At 33.6% G+C, this 24,654-nt stretch overlaps 1 protein-coding gene across 1 annotated transcript in view; it reads right to left on the reverse strand.

The window, feature by feature from the left end:
- Positions 1-24,654, reverse strand: part of Cfap47 (cilia and flagella associated protein 47) — a 236,379-nt gene that overhangs the window by 90,852 nt on the left and 120,873 nt on the right. Inside the window, exons 40-46 of the mRNA XM_036173897.1 lie at positions 22,997-23,077; positions 16,724-16,788; positions 14,841-14,986; positions 10,979-11,090; positions 9,618-9,844; positions 7,247-7,421; positions 6,660-6,701 (exon numbers count right to left, since the gene is read on the reverse strand). Coding sequence (XP_036029790.1) covers positions 6,660-6,701; positions 7,247-7,421; positions 9,618-9,844; positions 10,979-11,090; positions 14,841-14,986; positions 16,724-16,788; positions 22,997-23,077 — 848 coding nt within the window. The remainder of the gene's footprint in view (positions 1-6,659; positions 6,702-7,246; positions 7,422-9,617; positions 9,845-10,978; positions 11,091-14,840; positions 14,987-16,723; positions 16,789-22,996; positions 23,078-24,654) is intronic.

Genomic DNA, 24,654 nt, shown 5'->3' on the forward strand with positions numbered 1-24,654 from the left:
TCATTCTTATGTTTATATTATAATTTAAATCATTAGGTGCAAGACCCTAAAGAATAAAGGGTTAAACTCTTTCCCTCCAAATCTAAAAATATCATTGTGTCAGTAGAAGTCATGAAAATATTGTTTTTTAAAAAGATTTATTTATTTGTTTCTTTGCCTTAAACATCCCAAGTAACTACCATGTTGTAAAGAACAGGCTGATTCTGGTGTGTGTGTGTGTGTGTGTGTGTGTGTGTGTGTGTGTGTGTGTGTGTGTGTGTGTGTTCCCTTAGAAGTAAACCATTTCTTTCCAAAACAGAAATATATTTCCAACATGGTGCTGCCATAGAATTTTAGGTATGTCATCCAATTCTACAACGTAATCCAAGCAATGCCCAGACTGCTCTTCATTGTCTCTTACTCTCCCACATGACTTTCAGTGATTATTTCTCACACAATTTGTTTTCAAGACATAGTCTGTGTTTCCTTTGAGATACATATATGCATAAATTTAAGAAATAGAGATTCATATCTATGGCACATGATTTTCAGTATTTCAGTCATCCCTCCTACCTACCTACCTACCTACCTACCTACCTACCTACCTACTACACACACACACACACACACACACACACACACACACACACACACACATACACACACACAGAATAGAGGCTAAATGATAGCCCTACATAGAGCTCAACTGCATTGATACTCCAAGTTCTTGAGACATTATTATAATTTACAACCCAAAGAAACTTAATCCTTTCTACAATATCTTCATGAGACTTTTCCTTAGCTCGATTTTCATGATGATTGACTGAAGGATTGTAGAGTAATAATGAATGTCCACCACAAGGAAGCAAGGGAGGAAGATTAAGTGTGTTAGCTGAACTATTCACAAGCTTGAACATGAAAACCATCTGTGTTAGGTTGATGGAGGAGGACAACTGATTAGACCAAATATCCTGTGCTGGAAACTCTCTCATACAAAACTCTCCAGAGTCCAAAATTCTACAATTACACTTCATCTTCCAGGTGGTAGAGAGGTCTTGTAAACAGACAATGGTCCAGTGTATTCTCTATAAAAGTGTGTTAGTTTTGTTTACAAATTTTAAATATTAGAAAATGGCATGTGAGATTCCATTTTTACTTTTGAACTGACCAAAAATGCAGTATGGACCAACCATGACTTAAGAGTCTGAAGGAATTTGGAGAATCATGTAAAACACTGATTTCTTCTAGTAAGCAAAGTAATATGAAAGTTAGTACTATTTTATTCAAGATAATTTGTGCAATATTTAACATAAATCTCATTACAAAAAGATATACAGCTTGGGTTTGTCTATTTAAAATCTGATGTTCCTATTCACATCTATACTCTTCCTATGGAAAAAATAGAGAAAAGCTCAGGATTTCTAAAATCCCAAATTCAGTATAAAGTATAACTTGACAAACTAATTTACTTAATTTTCCATGATATAAAAGTGCATCAAACATGAGAGTGATCAAGTAATACATTACTTTTACCTTCTAGCTAATTGTTAGTTAATATTATTCCCAAAGAGTAAACACAATCTCTTCATTTGAAAATGAGCTACTGAATGTGAAAAACTACACTTATATACTAATTAATCCCCACGTATCTATAAAAATATTTTTATTGAACATCAATCTATGAAAATTAAATTGACAGAGAATAGCTGATCAATTTATTTACCATGCTTTCAAAAACTCATGGTAATTTCTTTACCAAAAGTCCAAGTCACATGTGCTAATTGAAATTTTGTCCTTTCCAGTTCTTTAGTTACGTTCTTATAAACAGAAGACCATCTGTCTTACAAGTACATCAGTTAATAAAGTGACAGTTTCATTGTGTGGTAACATCATCTCATTACTGAATTTCCTGATTTCATAAAGAATGAAAATTGACTACATATTCCACATTAACTAATACCTCTATTGACAGATACAGACTAATATTACTAATTCAAGGAAATTTTTTCCTGAAATGATTTGCTACAATGAATTTGATGATACCAAACATATAGAAATAATAACATTATTTTCATGAACCTATTGCAACTCAATAGTAACTATTCAAATGTGAGCTCTCAGCTTGCTGCTTGACCACCATGCCTACCTGCTATGAGCTATGAGTCACTAACATTATTCTATATCCAGTGTTCATGAGATTTATCCATGTTTACCAATTACTTTACCAAAAATTGTGCATGGATTCTAAGGTATTTTTTTTTAATAAATTCACTTTTCTTAGCCTACAATTAAATATTTCTTTAGTTTCATTAACAATTACCTGTGTTTTAATCTGCCTCAATTTCATTGTTAGGTTTAAATGTTTTGAATCATCTTTGAATGGTAGCTTAGTAGGACAAAATATATATAGATTGGGTATTCATTTGCATCTTTCTATTTTTCTTATACTTCTAAAGTTAAGGGAGATGTATTCTTCTTAAATGATTATTTGTACAGGTTCTTCTATAACGCAGATTTAAATGTACAGTAAGATCAACATACAGATTTGGGGCCAACTGTCTGCAGTAAACAAGTATCTACCTATTAAATGTAGGAAGGACATTTTCACATATGCACTGGCCCATTTATAAACATCCATGGCAATTTTACATTAGATGAATTCTACCTTCTGGTTAATTGATAAATTCCAGCCCCATCAATTGCTCATACCACAACTGATGTGGATGCTTCCCATCTCTGTTACCACTCTCACCCCCACCTTGACTACCATGACCATACAGTCCCACGGGATTGCATACTTCCTTGATAGGATCATTTTGGGTACATTTTCTTCCACAGTCATAGTTATTTTAAGTCCAGATATTTTTCAAGAGGAATGCAAGAGTAGTAATAAGAGATTGCCAAGCATTATACACATCTAGTCCTTGCAAAGCAATTACTATACATTCATTCAACAGAAAAATAGTTTGGGATTCCTATGATGAGTGTGAAAGTATTTAACTAGGAAGTGGCACATATTCAGCATTCTCATAGGTACACATTAAATAAGTTTCTGATTATTTCTTCTTTGCACATAAATTATGTTTTAATTGGGCTTGAGCCAACAAAGGACAAAAGACGTGTTTCCAGTCTGGTCACATCAGCTGAGTAATTAGTGGGAATTCCTCACAGGACTCATACAAATGGTTTATTGTTATCTTTCCATTGTTGTTTAGTTTTAATTTTAAATTCCATGTGTCTTCACAGATCACTTAAGGGAAAATAAAGAAAATGCCTATCAAGAAGTGGTACATTGTTACCATTTTAACTAAGGAGCTTCTTTTCATATATAATGTCTTAAGAATACAAAATTTCCCAAAGAAATGGCTGAACTAAGATTTTATTTTCAAATTAAACCCTACATGGGGAAGGAATGAAAGGAGTTACTGATAGCAAATTAACTTTGTATCATTCATTTTGCTTTCTCATACCATGAAATTTGTCTCATTGTCATATATTAAAAAACCAGCTCACTGATTTTAATTTTTTAAGACTGAGCTACTAAGTATACCAAATAACTTAAATGAATTGCTACCAAGATAATGAACAACATGTTTACAAGAACTTAAAAAGGTTATAAATTTTTTGTATATACTATTCTGTTTAAATTATACTTAGTGCATAGCCACTGGTAAAGAGAAAATAGAAAAAATAATAACAAAAAATTAAAGTTGTAACTTTAATCTCTTACATAAAACCATAAAGGTAAAATGGAGTTACTTATCAAACTGAAACTATTTTTAAAATATGTTGCTTTTGTGGCAATTCACTATACAGTTACTTGCCTCAAATATACATGTGCTCCATCTCAATACCTCACACAAAAGAAACAAAACGTAAATTACTTATGAATGTGCAAGCACACATGTCAATCCAGAACACAGTAAGAAATAAGATGTTGGACTCAGGCCAGCCTGAATACACAGGGAGATCCTGTCTCACAAAAAGCAGAAGAAAATAAAACTAAACAACACAGAATATGCAGCACCATATAAAACTATATTAAATTATATGACTTTTCTCTCAGTTAACGTTGCTTGCTAGCTTAGTCTAGTAAAATTTGAGTGTGCATAGGGAAATTTTTCTTTTACCTGTACCCTTGTATGACAGGAGGAATAGTCAGAAAAGGTCTATCAGTTACAACTTCTATGGATTCCAAAGAAGGAAATGGATGTAGACAGAAAAGCAATGGAAAATGGAAATATATTAGACGAATGTCAAAGAAGTTGGTACAACAGTCACAGAAGACCTACAATTCCAAATTTCAGGGAATGATTTATTTGAGATAACTGGACTGCCAAAAACAAGGATGGAGAGCATGGTAAGTATACTTTTTTTTTACATTTATTTATTTATATATGCACATATCCCCACAGGCCAGAAGACGGCGCCAGATCTCCTTACAGATGGTTGTGAGCCAACATGTGGCTTCTGGGAATTGGACTCAGGACCTTTGGAAGAGCAAGCAGTGCTCTTAACCTCTGAGCCATCTCTCCAGCCCCCAAGTATACTTTTATGTATGTAAAAACGGGAGAATTTTTGGCAGGAACAAGCAAGACTTTTAGACAAGAAGTAGAAATTCATTCCTGGTGTTGGGAAAAAACAATAGAAGGAAGAATGTAGTGGATAGCCATCCCAGCATTGGTCTGGAAGTTCCAACCCCCATTGAGGCTTCGGTAATGGTCACGCCCACAAGGCAGGGCAGAGGAGGAAGCGGAAGACCAAGGATTGAGAGGAGGTCTCTCTCTTGGTTCCAGGACCCTGGACGCTGGAGGTAGACCGAGCAGAGTTCTCCAGAGAACACCGCCGGACTGCGCCATACCTTTGCCAGACCCTGCAACCTACCCCTTCATTTGTAAGTTACCCCACAAAATAAACCTCCCTTTTAACTACGTGGAGTGGCCTTAATAATTTCACCAATAGAAGAAGAATTCATTCTAAAGAGGGAGGGATTATAAAATATTCTTCCGTAATAAGGAAAATTGCATAGGCCAGGCATATATCAGGGCTATCCCTGAATGCAGGGAGGTCTAGAAAGGCCATTGCCTAAAGATGTGAAGTTGAAGCCTGGATTACCTTGGAGACCCCAAGATGCCAAAGTTGGGGGATACCTGCAGTGGAACATTGCTAACAGGGAGTAGAACCAGCCCAAGAAAAAGAAATGTATGTGTGTGTGTGTGTGTGTGTGTGTGTGTGTGTGTGTGTGTGTGTGTGTGTGTGTTTTCAGCTTGTGTTTTTCACAAGCTGAAAGGATTTGGAGATCTGTAGAGTATTTTTATATCAGACATGGAGTTGTGGAGTTTGGAGTTTCCCCACATGGTTTTTCATCTTGCTTTGATTCAATAATTCCTCACTACGGTCTTTTCCCTACAGTTTGGAATGGTAATCTATATCCTGTGCTATTATATGTTGGAAACATGTCACCTTTTATTTTTTAATTTTGATTTTTACAGGTGATTACAGTTAAGGGATTGAATGAATCTCAGAAGAGACTTTGAACTTTGGACTTTTAAACATTGCTGAGACTGTGATAGACTATGGGGACTTTTGAAGTTGGACTATACACATTTTGCAATATTATATTGTTATAAGCTTATAGGGGCCAGCGAGGGGCATGTGATAGCTTCAATGTAATTGTCACCCATAAGATTATAGGGAGTGGAGTATTAGGAGGTGTAGCTTTGTTGGAGTACATATGGCCTTATTGGAGGACATAAGTCACTGTGAAGGCAGGCTTTGAGGTTGCATATATGTTTAAGCAATGCCCAGTGGCTCCGTTCACTTCCTGTTCCATGTAGAACTCTCAGCTACCTCTCTAGCACCATGTCTGCCTGCATGCAACCATGCTTCACCATGATGAAGTGTAAGCCAGCCCCAATTAAATGTTTTCCTTTTTAAGAGTTGCCATGGTCATTGTGTTTCTTCAAAGCAGCAGAAATCCTAACTAAGACAGTTGTCTTCACATATGACAAAAGCCTGGCAGTAAGCATAAATAAAATCTCTGGAATGCAAATCAACTTAGGGTATAGGAATAAACATGTAAAAGCGGAGTATTACAAAACATTAATAAGGTCACATAATGACAGGATTGTGAAAAGTAGTTTTCTGAAGAAGCTGTGTCTGTAGTAGGCTGCAGGCTGCTTGAACTTGCCTAATTAGACTATCATCTTTGCTAGGCAGAATGTTAAGGTTTAAGAATAAAAATCATATTGAAAAATGTTAGCAACTGTAATAGTCATTTGATTTTAGTGTCTGTATTTGACCTAATATCCTTATGTGTATGAGAGGAAACTCTTATAATACAATGTTACATTTAGTACAATCTTTAAGTGAAGAATGCTATAGCATCTAGATATATAACAAAATATTTTTCACACTGTTTAGGAGTCTGCTTGACCAAATCACCTTACCAATATACTTTTGGAGTACATTAATTTTGGATTATATAATCCTGCTTGTTGCAGAATACTCTTTCCTAGCTGTCTCAGAATTTTATTTATTTGTTTGTTCATTTTTTATTCATTCATTCATTCACTCATTTTAACTGGAATGTTTGGTCAGGGAATTTTCCCTCAAGTTTTCCACATGATGTATTATTACTTACTGCCTTACTCTAGTTTTAACTCTTAAATTCTTGTTACCTGCTTGGGTGCTTGGCAGTTGCCTCTGGGGTGGGTTGTCCCCTAGGAAGGTAAAATGAACAGAAAATCTTTGAATTTCTAATTTGTAAACACTCTTTTAGGGTTTGAAATATTTTACAATTAATACAAAACCAGAAGAGATAAACAAGCAAAACTTTACTAAAAAAAATTTACTAAAAACAAAACATATCATATGTAAAACTAAATTAATAGTAAGTACATTTAAAGATAGCACTAGTTAAGTAATTCCAATCCTAGTATTATCCAGCAATTGGACAAGAATGAAAATAAAATTTAAAAGTAATTTCAGTGAAAAATATTTAGTCACATGTTTACTATCTGATTAATATTTGATAACACATATATACTAATGTTCATATAAATCCAATTTATACCTTCCTGACCACAATTATAGAATAGGCATGCTTCAGGAAACCAATAACAAATACATTTATATTAACAATAAAGAACATGGTTTACATCAAAGATTTATTAACCATAAATAAACACTGTTCTCTTGTAGTATGCCTCTGTCTTTAAATATCTACAATACTGCTAGATATTCTAATCAAAATCTCCTTGATTACCTGTTATAATTTGAGATTTAATTTCCAGAGCTTGAGTCTGGATAGCTGGCGGTTCTGGAATCTGAGGGATATAAATTTTCCTGGGTATATTGAAATGTGCAGGAAGGCTCAGTTCTGTTGCATATAAAATGGATTTAGGCTTCTTCAACTTCGACATATTAAAGAGCAAAAGGCACTGTAAATGAACATTGAATTTTATTGTAATTTTTTCAACTTTTACCTCCAAAATACAAGGTAGCATTATATGCTCAGATAAAACACTTGGGGGAAAATAACCAAAAAAGCACAAATAAGCTTATTTCTTTAGAGGTGTTATCATAAACGTGGGAAGAAGGTAGCACTAGTCCATACAAGTTACCAATGGAATCATCTTTAAGAGTGACCCACGTTACCTTGTCTAATGTGTATAGTAACCAATAGTTTATCTTGCAAGGAAAATATTCCTTAGTGGACAAACCTGAAAGACAGCTTTACTTCATGAGCAGAAACCTATGCTCTTTCACAACTATACACCAGATACTAACATCATTTGCAGGACATACCAAGTCACCCTCTTCAATAATGACAATTTCTTAGACTACATAAAAACAACTAAGTTTCAGGTCAGGCCTTTTTAGATATCCAGATCAAATCACTTTCCTATCTAGATTTTGTATTTTTTTAAATTCATATGGCCATTATTCATAAAATGTGGATTACAACACATTCCCATTCACATCCTCCTCTAGACACAATACTGTCCTTATGAAAATTGGACAATAGCTTTAACAGTGTAACTGAGGCAGGATACGAGTGACACTATTTACCTGTGAATAAATATCCTGTGTTAGATATCAGGATGGACAAAAATATTTGAAAGGAGAAATAAATAAACCAATGTCAACGTCAACCTCACATGAAACATAATTCACACCTAAAGGAAGAAAAACTGCCATAGATAAATTCTGTTAACTGTTTTTTAATAAATTATTTTATTTTTTAGTATTTTTTTGGAACTGAGGATCGAACCCAAGACCTTACATTTGCTAAGCAATCGCTCTACCACTGAGCTAAATCCCCAACCCCTTAATAAATTACTTTGAGAAGTAATAGTGAAAAAACAAATTTTAAAAGATAGAAAGGGAAAGGGATTTTCTTCTGATAGGCTGGTAGTTCAAAATGGTCACTCATGAAAAACTTTTTGTGATAGCTGTATATATATATATATATATATATATATATATATAAGGCTCAAATTTCACTCTTCAGTATAACTAGGAGGTTTGGTCAAAGAGAATCATCACCTTCTTGGAAGTATTTAGGGTAAGTTAAAGAAGTTGTCCAGTTCTTGGTATTGATAATTTCTAGCTCATTAGAGCTTTAAAATCAAGGTCACCTTTAATATATTATTTATATCTTAGAAATTTGTAATAAGCTTTATGAATTCTAAGACCTGAACAAATAAACCATTTTAGCTGAGATATAAATTTATGTACTACATATATGTATACAGATATATATATATGAGTATATGTGTGTATGTCTTCAACAAGAATGAAGAAAAAACCTGATAATAATCATAACAGTGATCACAAGTATGCATGAACAGAACATTGTTTAATGAGAATTTTACAAGGTTATCTCAATTTTCATAAATTACCATAATCATTTTACTAAAAATATAAAAAAAGCAACTTGTAGAGGATTAAGTAACCATCCTATAATCACACAGGCTGGCATGGTTTGAGAGTCTATAAGTAGCTTGGTAATTTGATACCAGGCATCATCTTGGGCAACTTGCAGAAATTATTCCCACTCACACATTACCTGAGATTCAAATGTAATTGTTCTAGAGTGAGCCTGTGTGATGGAGTTACTTTAACTTCCCCCAGAACATTCTAATTATCAGTCAGAACTGACAATTATTGGGGATTCAAGACTATACTGTGATGATTAAAATTATTTCAGATGCCAATATATTTAACAAAATGAAATAAAATACCACTGAGCTCACTCCTAGGAAAGAAAGACTATTCGTCAGTTTCCATGTAAAAATATTATAATTATACTACAGGAGAACAGCAAAGTTTTAAGAGTAATTAGAGCCACGGAGACAACTCACCAGGTCTAGGCACCTTCCCTCAAGACTAATGGCCTGAGTTAGATCCTTGGGATCTACCTGGTAAAAGGAGAACACCAATCCCTGCAAATTATTCTCTGACTTCCATATGCCTGCCTTGGCACATGCAGACTCAAATTTGCCAAATGTGCACACACACACACCCCATACACACACACCCCACACAAAATGAATGAATGAATAAATGAACGAATGAATGAGTATCCTTTTTTTCACAGCAGCAACTGAATAACATCATTTCTCCATTCCTACCTCAATCTTAGTTAGTCCTAGGAGGGCAACGGCTGCACGAATGGTACTGCTCTCCAGAGTGCCAGAGATAGCCCTTCGTTCATACTCAAGAGTTGACATCTGTTGCTGTGCTGCAAAAGCCAAAGCCTTCTCCTTGGCTTCATTAGTCAGTGGTACCTTAAGGTCTATATCAAGGATTTGATGAGGTTTGCAGTTCAAATACAGAATTGGATCTTCCTTATTATATTCTGGGGAAAGTAAAAATTTTTTTCCCTCAGCAGTGTTATCAAGCATAGATTTGTGACGTGAAAATATAAAAGTGGAATTAGTTATGGTATTAATTAAAGAGAGGAAAAATAAATGGGTAATACACTTCCAGTGATTCTAAATAACTGATTAAAGAATAAGGCTTCAAAAATAAAAGATAACCTACTGGTATTCTCTAAGAAAAGCTTTACTTCAATAATGCTTTCTTAAAAATATCAATATGCTCAAAACTTAGTAAACTGTGATCCTGATAAAGTAGCAATAGTAACCCTTATGAATACAGTTTAGGACAGACTCTCACACCCCTAATCCATTAAAGCCTGTTAGCCACTCAGACCACTTTCTTCTATTGCTAATGACAAAATGTGCCTGTCCCTTATCCACATTTTCTATCACATAAGAACAAAACCTACCAGTTACAGGATGTCTCCAAGGAGAAATTTGATCTCAAGGTAAAAAAAAATTCTCCATCTTACATGGGAAAATCCTCTTGACCATGAGGAAGAGATTTCTTAAAAAATGCTACTATGAAATAACAAAAATAATACTGTCCCCACCAACCTGATAAAATTAGAAAACTCATTCTTGTCTCTGTTGGCAAATTCCTTGATTTGTCAGAATCAGTGCCCACTCATTTCCCTCAGCTCCCTTTCTTTCAACAGTTAGAGTTCATAGTCTCAATTTTTTTATTTCCACAATCATTGGAATGAGTTACCATACATATTAAGGATAAAGTATGGGAAATGGAAATAAACATAAAAGGGATGATCTTTAAGGACAAGCAAAAAATAAGGATAGAAATCTAGATTATAATAAAATAAATGATGTTTTGAGAATGTAGAGATTTGATTTCCAAACAGAAATCAATAGGATTTATTGAGTAATATTTGGTATACTAAACTCCAATATTATCTGAAGACTAAAAACATAGATTCATAAAGAATTCATCAATCACATTTTTTACTGTTAAAATGGTGCGGTTTCATTGACACAAACATCATAGAGGTAGAAGGAGGTTTTCTAAAATACAAATACTTCTATAAAGGATGCTTGCATGACCATACAAGAAATAATGTCATTTGTCAATATAATGAAGCAAAACACGTCTAACATACCTTCTTCTTGAGAAGTACTATAGTCAATTGGACTTGGAGGCTTCATTGGAAGGAAAATAGAAGGCAAAGGTATCAAACCTCTCCCTTCTATAATATATATCAAATCCCCAATCTAAAATATAAGCATAAAATGATAATAATAAATTTTAAGCACTCATAAGAATATAAACAATAGTCATGTCAAAGTGAAAATCTATACACTTTCTAGGAACTTTCTTCCATGCTTTTCTGAACAACCTACATACTAATTTATATGGGCAAAAGTAAAGCACATAGTATTACATTAGTGTTCTATAATTTGGTATGAAATCAGATAAGAAAGTTGAATAAGGAGGTCCTAGAAATTTTTTTACAAATATTCTTAGGAAACCATCTTAAAATGATCATGCAAACATTAAAGAAACTTTGTCCCTGTCCTGTAACAACACAACAATAACTTTATTTCTTTTATTTTTTTTATTATTATTATTATTATTATTATTATTATTATATAATTATTACAGAACATGTACATCCATGAGACTATTTTTAAAGTGTGCATTTTCAAAATGAGCATATGAACACCTAAAACATTTAAGGACATATTATTACATAAGCAGTACAAAAGGCTAAATCGATAAAGCAAAAATATAAGTGGGAACCATGTAAGGGCAGCATCATTTTACAGAGAAATGAACATTTGGCAGAGAAATCAACAACAGTGAGCATGCTTGTTTTGTTTGGCCTCAGGGAAATTTACTAGGTCTCTGAGTGTCATTTTCCTTCTCTGTACAACTGGTGTCTTTAGAAGACTAGAGCACCAACGAAAACAAGTCAAAGAAAGGAGCTTCTAAAGACATAACAGAAAATCACAGTGGGGAAATATTATTAGTTCCTGATTCAAACGAAGAAGCATAAATTAAGGAAAATATAGAATCATGAGATAATTAGGCAATTTGACCACTAACTAGATATTAGATGGTATTAAAAAGAAATTAAAGTATTTTCAAGAATATGGTGTCGTTGGCCTTGTCAAAAATAGGCAGTTGTAATTATAAGAGTGAAGTGTAAATAAAAGTATGAGGTGATTGGGATTTACTTCATTATATTCATAGAACTGTTTTGCCATGTTATTAAAAATTGGGCCAAAATAAAGAGCAAACTTATTGTAGCCTCTTTTCTACAGTTCGATGTAGAGGAAATCAGGATATGCCACTCCATATTATAACTGATTTAAATTAGGATTATTTTGAGAAGAAGGCAACTGAAAAGAAGTAGGTATAGGACAAATTCTGCTTTGCCCCATGTACCAAAAAGCCAGATATTCATTTACAATGCTTTCTTCCCTTTCTATCAGGAAGGCTAGAATTTGATCAGAAAGTCTAATTAGATGCTCATATAACTGCTGATGATTCTTAGTTAACCTACACCACAAAATTCCATTCATTTGACTTCCTGTACTATGCCCTATATAGACATGTAGGCTCTAGATTTAATGTTGTCAAGCTTTTAATAATTTCAGTTCTTGTTGAAGCTGTTATGCAAGTGGAAGTTCTAATCCACCTCTTATTCAATCTTTAGCTGTCTCTCCCAATAAGCATGTTAAAAAGCTTTTGCTAGTCTTACAATTGTAAGAACAATGTTACTTCCCTCTATGTGTATTTTGTATTTTCCATAATAAATTTTTGATCGTTGTATCAAAAGAAATTGAATAACAGGATTTGGGGAAGACCACGTAAAAACACATGTAAGAAGTATTTGTTCTAATCAAGGTATGTAATAGCTATAGGAAGACAATAAAGTACTGGAAGATAAATATACTAGAGAAAAGATAGGTGCTAGTTGGCTCAATGATAAAGTTCAAGCATTTGTGGAAGAGGCCTAGTACACCACAGCAAGTGGCTGTAAAGCCACACACTTAAAAGAGCTCTCAAATTAAGAAAAAATTCCCTACCTAATGTTACAACCTTCCTCATAAAAAATGAGTTCAATCAATGCTTGGTGGCTTCTAGAATGAGAACACAGCAGAATCCATTCCATAAAATAAAATCAAATGCTGGGAACTACAATGCAGACAGATCAATATGTCAGGTTACTGCTGTGATCTGTAATGTTGGTATGCTGCTTATTCTTTCCACTTCAGGAGATGAAATTCCTCAGGGGACTGAGTTCTGATTCTGCTACAGTTTCCATTTTATGATTTTCAATTCCATTTTATATCTGAAAGTTTTTTGGACTTCTGGAATCTAATAGTAGGAGATTTTAGGACTGTTGTGAGTATGCCTATAAGCTGAAAATTTTAATGAACACAGATTTGTACAACTGTATCTCCAAAATTATATAAATATTTCCTTTCTTATTTGAAAATTGAAGTAAAACACACAAAAGTGAAATAAATGTGTACTCCAGAAAACACTGTTAGTAGGAATGGTTTTATTTTATAAGTGGAAAACTACCAAATAGAGTCCTAAATACTTCAGTATTTAACAAGTGGGACTTATTAGGAAAGGGGTTATCACACATTTAAATAACAAGAACAAACCATTTATGCTTGATTGTATGTATAATAGCTAGTTAAGCATATAAGTGTATTTTTAAATATAATTAGCAATATATTTGAATGTAAAAATTAAAAGCAACTATAATTCAATCAAATACTTTAAATTTTAGCACTCTTTCCAATAGGTAGCAATTTATTTCTAAGATTGTTTTTTTTTTATCTTAATGTTTTCTCTGGAAAGAACAAAATATATGTAATCAAAGGTGTGTTTTAATAAGTGAGGATGTCAAAATAACCTTGATTATATTTTAAGAAATTTAGATTAATTTATGTAAGTAGATAATATTCTCATAGACTATTTCAAGGAAGAGAGTTGATTTTTGTAATGCTACTCTTCAAAATGAATTTTCTGTAATTATAAATTATTTTTAAACGGTATTTGGAACATTTCATACAATCAGTGGTACCTAACAACAACTAGTTATTTTCACACATTTTTTTATAGAGAGAGAAATATAGTCACATCCTAAAAGATTTCCTTTCCATTGCTGAAAATGAAATCCAAGGCCTTGTGAATCCTACACAAGCCCTCTACCACTGATCTACAGTTCTAGGCACTAAATAAAATAAAACCAAGGGAGTTTTATGATGTAATTTTTCTCAGTGGGAATTTTACATGTAAAATTAAAGTATATCTTATAATTAATAGAATATACTTTTTTTCACACACAGTTAATTCCATAGATACTAGCTAAGTATTATCTCCTAATAACATTGATTAGTTAAATATAGTGAACACTCATGATATATGTGACTGCATCGCTATATATTCTGATGATTCTAAATTTCCTCCTCAGATTTATCTTAGTCAGTCTCTCAGAGTTAGTCTCCCATCTCTCCTCCTTTTTCTCTACCCTCTATCCCCTGAATTGTTCTCTCCTCTGTTGGTTTTAAGAATCAAGCTTCATGAATGCCACAAGTACAAAGAAATGAATTCCAAAAATAGCTTGGGAGGTTGGAAGCAGATCCTTCCTCACATGATAATCTGAGGAGATGCCATCTTGGTCAATTCCTTCACTGAAGATTTTATAGACCATAAGTAGAAGACTTGACATGACAGGCCAGATCTTTGACTCACAGAGACTGAGATAAGGCCAGTCATGGTGGTACTGCTTCCATGGAACTCCCATATGCTGCCACTATAAGTTTATAAGTAGTGGAAATCTTTTGGTATTCTCCAGAAGAAGCTTCTTGTCTTGGAACTTGAAAACTATTAACATGAATGTTTCCAGAATCCCAGTTGCTTTAAACTGCCTTTAATGGTTACTTCAGTGTGGAAGCAACTCATAATGGAAAAAGCACAGAGCATAATTCTGTTCTTACCGATTCATTGCTCAGGATGACGGCACAATAGCGAATGTGCATATCAAATGGAAGATAGTAGATCTCCAGGTTTGAAGATCCTTTTGCTCCCAAGAAAATTGTATGATTTGAACAAAAGAATTCTCTGATGAAGCTAGACTTAATTGCTAAGAAAACATGACACATAGAAAGTTGATAAATACTATTATAAGTATTATTCAAACAAACTATTTTTTCAAAAATAATAATTAAGGATAAATAAAATGTTGGAAACATTATAATATAATATTATTAGATAATATGTGCCAAGCTGTGGTAGCACATACCTTTAATCTCAGCACTCAGAAGGCAGAGGCAGGCAGATCTCTATAAATCTGAGGTCCAGCCTGGGTTATAGAGCCAGTTCTAGGACAGCCAAGGCTACAGAAGTAGAACAAAAAAAGATATTACATACTTTTTAATAAAAAATTATTATTATTGGTGAGCTGATCCCAAGCTTGATACTAAAAATTCCTTAATAAAGAATCTCATGAAAGGAGATTATATATATATATATATACACACACACATATCTATAATTCACATATATAAATATAAATGTGGTCACTCTTGAAAGTCTAATTTTGACAGTCTGTGAAACAATCCACATAACAATGTAAAATGAACAATTTGAATTGGAAATCACTACTATATACACATAAAACATACATATTTGTTTTGGGGAAGTTTTAAAATAAGTTGACAGATTCCTCAAATCCTACTAAAATGTGGTGATATAATAGGCGAAGCTTAGTGATTTTATGTAAACAAATATTGTGTGCTAGACTTCAGCAGATGTGATGTGCCATGGTTTCTGATACTAAATGAGGAAATGTAATCCTATATCTGTCTAATGTTTTCTCTTTCCTTACTTATAAAACCCAGTTATTATTGTAAGATTTTAAGCCAAAAGTCCCAGCTAAGACACCAGTGGAGAAAGGCAACATTAAACATTAGACACATGAATAAAATAGCTTTGAAATACACCAAGTCCCAGCTTCCATCTGATGGTAATGCCTTGAGAGACCCTGAGATGAAGTCATGCAGGTGAGCCCAGTCAACCCAGAAATATAAGACAGAACAGTTACATCTGATTTTATGTTGCTGTGTGCCACTGTAATTGTGATGAACTGTTCTGTAGTTATAGTTAAGCATAACATTTCTACAATCAGTTTTGTGTCCATCATTCCACCTGTCTTTTAAAATATTTTTTCACAGCACATCCATACTCTTAATAGAGTATGATTAAATACAATGTTCAAATATTAGGCTTTTGAGCAACATAAGGACTATCTTCTGAAAGTCAAATTGGAGATCTTTGAAGCCACTTTTGTGTAACTTTGCCCATCTTTTTGAGACTTGTATTTACTTAATAATACTAAATGAAAAACTTTATTTTTACAATTCCAACCTTAATAATATCTGGTATCTAAATAGGTTAAATAAAATTCAAAAGCAACATAAAGACCAGATATTTAACAGATGAACAGGTAAAAGCAAAAATGTGAGCACAGTTCTCAAAAGGTCACTCACAAAAATGGCAGACAACCAACTAGTCAATCTCCATCTAGCCAGAAATCTCTAAGTTTCCATTCTATCATCATAAACAACCCGATGAATATTTAATTTCATTGTTTTTCACATAAAAATCAGATCCAAGGCAGGTGTGATAGCATACACCTTTAATCCCAGCATTAAGGAGGCAGAAACAAGTGGATCTCTATGAGTCTGAGGCCAGTCTGGTCTACAAAGTTGAGTTGCAGAACAGCCAGGGCTATTCTACAGAGAAACTATGTCTCAAAACCAAAACAAACAAAAAATCAAATCCAATTAAAAAAACAGAAACCTTTCACTTAGGTACTCACAGGTTCTTAAGCCATTTTCAGCATGGGAAGAACCCCGATCAGCAGTGTCACTACTCATATGATGACTATCAGAAGAGAGAAAGAACATCAACATTACACACCCAATATTTTGTAAAATTCTCTATATTTTATTAAAGACTGTATATATCTAGTAATTATTGTTATCTACAATATAACGTGGTGTTCATATTATTTTAAAACCTCAAAAGTTAGAAAAATAAAGAAAGTGAAATTTTCATATTTCTACCATTTCTTGAAGAGGTTCTCACTGTGTACACTTTGCTAGTCTGCAACTTATTATATAAATCAGGATGAAACTGAACTCACTGACATCTGCCTGTCTCTGTCCACCTAGCACTGGAATGAAAGGCATGCAACCAAATGTATAACATTATTTATAAACATTAGTGAAATGTTCCTCTTTTACCTTTAAATAGTGAGACGAAAATAGGGTATATTTCAGGGCTAAACAGAAATTCTCTCCAAAAGTGTTTGTAGAATGAATTTCCTTTCCAGGAAAAAAAATCTTTTTAATTATTTCCATATTTGCTCCTTTTTTATAAATGTAGGATACATGACAGTTTTAAAATTTCAGTTGCAGTTCCGGAAATGAAAGAGCAAATCATTATCTGAGAAAACTGTCTCTCCTCACAGGTTTCAGGTACTCCAGAGCCATGAACTTTATCCACTTTAGCTCTGTTAGTGTTTAGTATTACTTTGATCCCTAAACTATCAAGCAATATTTACTGTTTACAGATATATACCTAAATTTGAACCTGAAAAATACTATTTCTAAATAAAGTTATCATAAATATCTCCACTTTAATTCCATTTGATATTATGAATAAGACTCTCTTAGCAAAACATTTGTTGATGTCATTTCCTACTTTTATAATCATTATATGCTTGAATTCTACTAATACAGATTTTGGTAGAAAATTTAAGTACTGTAATATCTTTTGTTAAAAAGTAAGGAACCTTTAATATTTTGTGTAATGTGAGCATCTGATAGACACTTTAATTAAGGCTGTCCTTTCTACAGTAGCTAGATGCTTTCACATGTAAAATATAGATCATACACAAAGTAAAAAGTATAAAAAAGATAGTGGCTTATTTCTCCATATATGGCTCCATTGTCATCTCTTTGATAATGGAGACCTAAGCAGAATTACTGATTAAAAGTCACAGATAATCTACAGTCTCATTTTGTTCAATATTTGCAATCTCCAGTCTTCGAATCATTTTTATCAGAGTCTATAGAAAAGTACATGGATCTGAGCTTCATATCCCTTTTCTTTTGTGTGTTTTGTCAGAATCAAATAATAAAAAAGCCCTTAGAAATATTTGAAAGTTGCCTCATCTCCAAAGAATATTCTTAAACTCAGATAAGTTAAGATTCATATACTGCTCATGATAATGACAGAAAACATTGTGGATTTAGAACCCTGTCTCACATTCTTATGAAACTAAGTATTATTATGATTATGGGAGAAATCTGAAAATAATTTAGTTAAAATTGTATGGTTTCTAAAAATTCTACTATACTTAATGATAACAAGTCTAGAAATTAATTGACAAATACCATTCTTTTATAAAATTAGTGTCTTGGTAACCCAAAGTCAAAAGAAATAATATCTCACCTTCCTTTTTGCTACTGCTGGTACCCTATCCTTTTTAAATGTTCCTAGATATTCAAAGATGCCTGCTAGAGATGTTTCATGAGGAGCATTTTGAAAGCTTTCTAGTCTTGGGGAAAACAGCACCAAAAGAGGATAAATTGTTTACAATTTCTGGATCAAATATTTCTCGTTAATTCATTAATGAATGAGAGTGAGTGAATGGAAGTTATTTTTGAAATATGGATGAATGACATATTTTCCTTTTTTGGTACTGGTGTACAGCTCTTCTCAATCTAGAATGGTCAAAACATCATTGAGCTGGTTATCTTCTGAACTTGAAAAAGTAGCTCAAAGGTTATATGCTACTCCAAAATGTTTTGAAAATGGGTTATCAAGAACTTTATCAGAGTCTCCGTGACGTTACTCTATGGTAGATTACAGTGATATTTTATTTGTGTTGAAATGTGATTTTATTTTTATGTTAATAAAGTTGCCTTGAGGTCAGAGCAAGCCAGAGCAGAAGCTGGGTGGTAGTGGTGCACGCCTTTAATCCCAGCACTTGGGAGGCAGAGCTAGGTGTTCAAGGACACAGAGCTGTGTGTTCAAGGACACAGCCAACATGACAGACACACACCTTTAATCTCAATACCAACCATAGAAGACCTGGAGGTCTGTACAAACAGGCAGTGACGAGGAGGTCATGTGGCTGGGTTTACAACCAATGAAAAAACAGAACAGAAAGTCTATAAAAAAGACAGGACACACAGAAGTAGGTCTCTTACGGAGAAGCAGTGAAGGGTAAGGTTTTCCGCTCTTGCTCTGACCTTGTGGCTTTTAACTCTGCAATTGGTTCTGTGTTTCTTATTTAACAAGACAGTTACATCTACAGTAGATATCCAAGGTTCTATATAATCCAAGGTGCCAACAATATTGTTCATATCAATTGTTTTATACATCATGAGATGGTATATGAGAGAATCAAGTTTGGGGTTCATTTTATTCTCCATATGTTTATGTTTCTTTAAAAACTGAGGGGGCATGTATCAGTAGCCATATGAAAATTCTATGAGGTCACAGCAGCCAGGCAATCATCTATAAATTGTGAAATAAATGATCACAAGACATCAGATGTGATACTGTATTGATAATGGATTCTGTAGTTTTCAGAAGAGTGGAATATAAATATTAGTTGCAGAGGCAATCTATGGTATAGTTGGTATAGGTGCCCTAATACACTAAAACACTCATCCAACTCTAACTAAATATTCCTAATTTTCAGGGTAGCAGAAATATTTTTAAGTTATATCTTTTCAGAACTTAGCTTTTGTTGGTTTTTAATAAAAACTAGGATCTACAAATATCTCTAACTGGGTCTTCATTTACATAGCTATTTTGAGTCCAGATATTTTGTAATATAATGAAAAATAATGAGTGTTCTAAATTCATGAAGCTTCCAATCTTTAATGGAATGTACTCTATAAGTAATAATTAGGAAGCAGAACGTTAAACACTTAGCATCCTTTTCAGCCTTAATTCATATGTATCTCTACTTCTCTTATAGACCATCAGTAAAATCGTGCTTTCAATTCTCCTTGCCTGGCCATTACCATTGCTTCTGCATTTCTCCCTTCTCCTGATCTTTATGTGTACAGGAAACATTGCCCCTTCTTTTAGACTCCGTCTAGAAAGATGTTACTCATTATTTTACTCATTCTTTCAGACCCCAACTTCTATGTGGTAAGAAGCAAAAACACCAGACTATAGTCTACGCTAGATGTTCTCCAATACATTGGATAATAGCATTACTTAAACATGAAGATCAAATGGTATTTTTTGACATAACATACAATAATAAATGCATTTTACTCTGTCAAAGTGCTTAACTCTTAGAGATTTTTATTTTTTTCTCTATTTGATGGTTGGCTCCTTATGAATCACACATATTCTTGACTTATCTTCCTTTCCTAATTACTCACAGCACCGCTTGTGGTGCCACTAAGTAAAAATCTGTTGAACACATAAATAACTCAGTATTGTGGTGTTATTATATTCCCCCAAATATTGTGCACTCTAATAAACTAATCTGGGATCAGAGACAGAACAGCTACAATATTAAACATAGAGGTTAGGCAGTGGTAGCACACGCCTTTAATCCTAGCATTCCAGAGGCAGAAATCCATTTGTTCAAGAATACAGCCAAGCATGGTGACTCGCCTTTAATCCCAGAAAGCAAGCCTTTAATCCCAGGGAGTGATGGCAGAAGCAGAAAGGTATATAAGGTGTGAAGATGAGAAACTAGAAGCATTTGGCTGGTTAAGCTTTTAGACTTTGGAGCAGCACAGTTCAGCTGAGAGGTTTCCAGTCTGAGGAAACAGGATCAGTTGAGGAACTAGTGAGGTGAGGTTGGCTGTGGCTTGTTCTGCTTGTCTGACCTTCCAGCATTCACCCCAATAACTGGCCTCAGGTTTGTTTTTATTAATAAGACTCTTTAAGATTCCTGCTACACAGTATCTCTGAAAGAAACTAACAAATCATATCACCGAAACAAATAACTGAGATGTACTCATTTCTAAGCACATCCATCCAATCTATTGATAAATTTCAAACTTTAGCTAAGTCACTATACTAATCCCTATCTGGTAATTGCATTGGATTTATTTACAGTAAGAACTGCTTAGGGCTGGGGATATAGCTCAGATTTAGAAGCATTTGTTGCTCTTCTAGAAGATCACAGTTCAGTGTCCCAGCATCCATGTAAAGAAGCTGTCAATTGCTCATAATTCCAGCTGCAGGGGAATCCAATGTCCTATCTAGCTTTTTTGGGAATCTGAAGAAATATGTACACACACACACACACACACACACACACACACATACACATACTGAAAGTTTAAAGGAACACCTTAATAGTTTTTATCATATTTGTGGATCACATACCCATAAGTAAAACAATTCTATGTATTTTCAATGTTTAATGTTTTGTTGTTGCTGTTTGAAACCACATGGATGAAAACTTCATTTTTGAAAGCCCCCATTGGAATATGTTGTATGTTTGAGGACACTCTGGAATATCTAGGGAGTATAAGGCCAGCCAAAGCTAAATGCAAGATTCATTTTTAGGAAACAAACACCTAAACAAAAATGAAACCTAAGGGCAAAGTGCAAATGATTTTATTATTTAGTTTGTGTAGGTGTGTTTATCTCATATATAAACAATACCAGAATATGTAAGCCACAGTTCCCTTGCTGAGAAATTTAGTTTTTACATTTTATGTGATTAAAACCTTGAAAAAAATCCCCACTGATTCTTATAGACATCACTTAAAACGAATATAGATTTTTACATGCAAAATATTCTCTAAGTTTAATATTCTCACATAACTTTCTCATTGAAGAAGTGCAATACTGTACTGTGAATAGAGTGGAGGAATTTAGATTTCAATAAATTTTAAAATATATATATTGTTCTTCTTCATAGTCTAATGATTAAATTTATACTCTAGGATATTACTGAGACAACATATTTATATGAGTCAACGTGTAGGCTATATTAACTTTTATAAATTTAAGGCCTACTACATCATACTTTCATTCTGCTCATGATTTTAAATTCATTTTGTAACATTTTCTTTGTGTCTGGAAATTTGTTTAAAAAAATACTCTTTTCACCGGGTGGTGGTGGTGCATGCCTTTAATTCCAGCACTCGAGAGGCAGAGGCAGGTGAATCTCTGTGAGTTCAAGGCCAGCCTGGGCTACAGAGTAAGTTCCAGGAAAGGCTCCAAAGCTACACAGAGAAACGTGTCCTAAATTTTTTTTTAAATATTCTTTTCACTTTTTTCATCAGAGAAGACTTAGAAAAAGAACTAAGGAAACATCAAATAAAAAGCAAATACGTGAAATAGAATAATTCAAAACTTTTAGAAATATGGTAGACACATTTCCTTTGGTTGTGCTTCTTGGTGAGTGGATCATTATTTTGGTGGGTACTTTCAAATTACCCTTTGTAGAAAAAAATTATTTTGTTAATTATTATATACTTGCTCATTTAATTTTTTATATATTTAGGAAGGATATACTAGAAAATATTGTGTCCTTACTGGTAACTTTGCAGTCATGAGCTATGAGAATTTCACAACCTTTGAAGAAATTATGCACGTTAAAAGATACACAAAGGCTGGAGAGATGGCTCAGCCATTAAAGGCTAAGGCTCACAACAAGAAAACAACGAAACATGCCAACTTTGTGATACAAAATTCTTATGCTGTATTTCAAATCATGTAAGTAAAGTAAATTTTCTCATTCATTATTGTTTTTATGATGTTAGATGTTTATGTTCAAATACTGCAACACTGAAAAGGAATGACTCTAAAATATCATAGTTTAAGTTTTCACTGTTAATATGGAAATAATATATTTCAGCCATTTAAGCAAAATCTATGATGACAGTCTCTTATTCAAGCAAAAAAATGAAAAATATAAAAATACAGAATTATTGGATCAAATGTTTTAAAGCATACTTGTGTGTCTTCCTTAAAAATTAACATAAGATCCCCTACACGAATGTAGGCCATGTCAGCCAGAAGAATAGGTAGGCCATCTGGCCTAGGAACTCTCCCACTTCCTCAGTATGAGTATAAAATCAAAGCCACTTACTCTGGGATCACAGTAGCTTTGGAAGATGCAGTTATTTGTGATGGCAAGTACATAAGTGTTGTGGATTCCACAAGAATAACACTGAAATAAATATAGAAAGAATTATTTCCAATTGTAATGTAAAAAATACAGATAACAACAAACCACTGTTCCTTTTCATTTTTTCTCATCATCTATAACCTATATTCACAGAGTGTACATATATGCTCGCTCATTCTGCAACCCAAAGGATATATTAGGGAAAAGGGAAAGACCTCAAACAGAAACATGTGAAATATTTATATAGAAAATAAAATAAAAATAAAATACAAATAAACAGGCCTAGGGAAGATAGAACTAGTATTCAAAATGAGTATAACACATTTTCAAATATGTCCAGAATCCTTCATAGAAACTATGAAACATAAACACCCTGTTGAGTCATTGGCTAAAAGTGTCATCGATCACTCTGCCGAACATTATAGATTTTTGCCAATGTTATTGGTTACCCTCTACCACCTGACAGCAAGGCTCTTTTTCTAAAGATACAGATTACTTATGACATTGAAGAAATCAACCTTATACCAACTAGAAGCTTCACCCCTACTGACTAGTGTTCATGGAGCTGGAAGATACTATGCATGCTACTCACGGGAAAAAAAAAAATCCCTATCACCCAGCTACAAACCCCATTGCAGTAGTAACAAAATATTAGAGGAGTACCTAAACTCTATCTAGTTGAATTTAAGGCCCATTCCATAAGATGGAAGCCATACCTGATACTGTTAACATAGCCAAGAACCTAAGAATAGATAGGTCATGGACCTAGGAAAAAACCTACTACAATTAGTCTGCAGTAATAGTAACAATAAAATGACTCCTAATGATATATTACTATACCTGTAGATCAAGGTACCACAGAAGTTTCTTGTTGCAATAGATGGAAATTAACACAGAGGCCCACAACTAGGTGATGTGTAGAGTGAGACTCTGGAGCACTCATCCCTAAGTGGGATGTGTTGAACAAGTTGCAGGGATCTATGTGTAAGAGGAGGAAGAAAAACTGCAAGAGCCAGAGGTTGCAGATGATTCTAAAGAAGCAGTCTTCCAAATACAACAGGAAGGATATATGTGTAAATGCACAGAGACTGTGACATCAATGACTGCAAAAGTCCCAGCCAGGACAAAATCCAGGCACAGAGATGAAGCAGAACTGGACGTAAAGCCCCATTACTAACCAAGATACTATTTGTAACTAATATCTCGTGAAAAAAGGAGAATCAGTTTCCTCCCTTGTTAGATATATAGACCATACTCCAGTATAGGTCTCATGCTCATGAATAGTTGGCCAACACAACTCTGTGATTTTTGTGCACTTTCTGTATGTTTTTTGTTTTGGTTTCATATTTTTTAATTATTTGATATGCATTTTTGGTTTTTTTCGGGGGGGCATGAAGTTCAGAGGGTGGGAAGGATCTAGGAGAAGTTAGGGCTGAGGAAAGTATATAATCAAAATATGTTGTAAGAAAAATTTTACAGACAGTAAATAAAAAAGAAAAGAGAAAAATATGAAAAATGTAAAGAAACAAGAAACAAAACAGATGACTGAAACTGTCTGTGACCCAGATATCATATTACCAGGAAACAAATTCAAACTAATTATTACATGTGCATTCAAA

Source organism: Onychomys torridus, chromosome X, assembly GCF_903995425.1.
Source record: "Onychomys torridus chromosome X, mOncTor1.1, whole genome shotgun sequence".
NCBI lineage: Eukaryota > Metazoa > Chordata > Mammalia > Rodentia > Cricetidae > Onychomys > Onychomys torridus.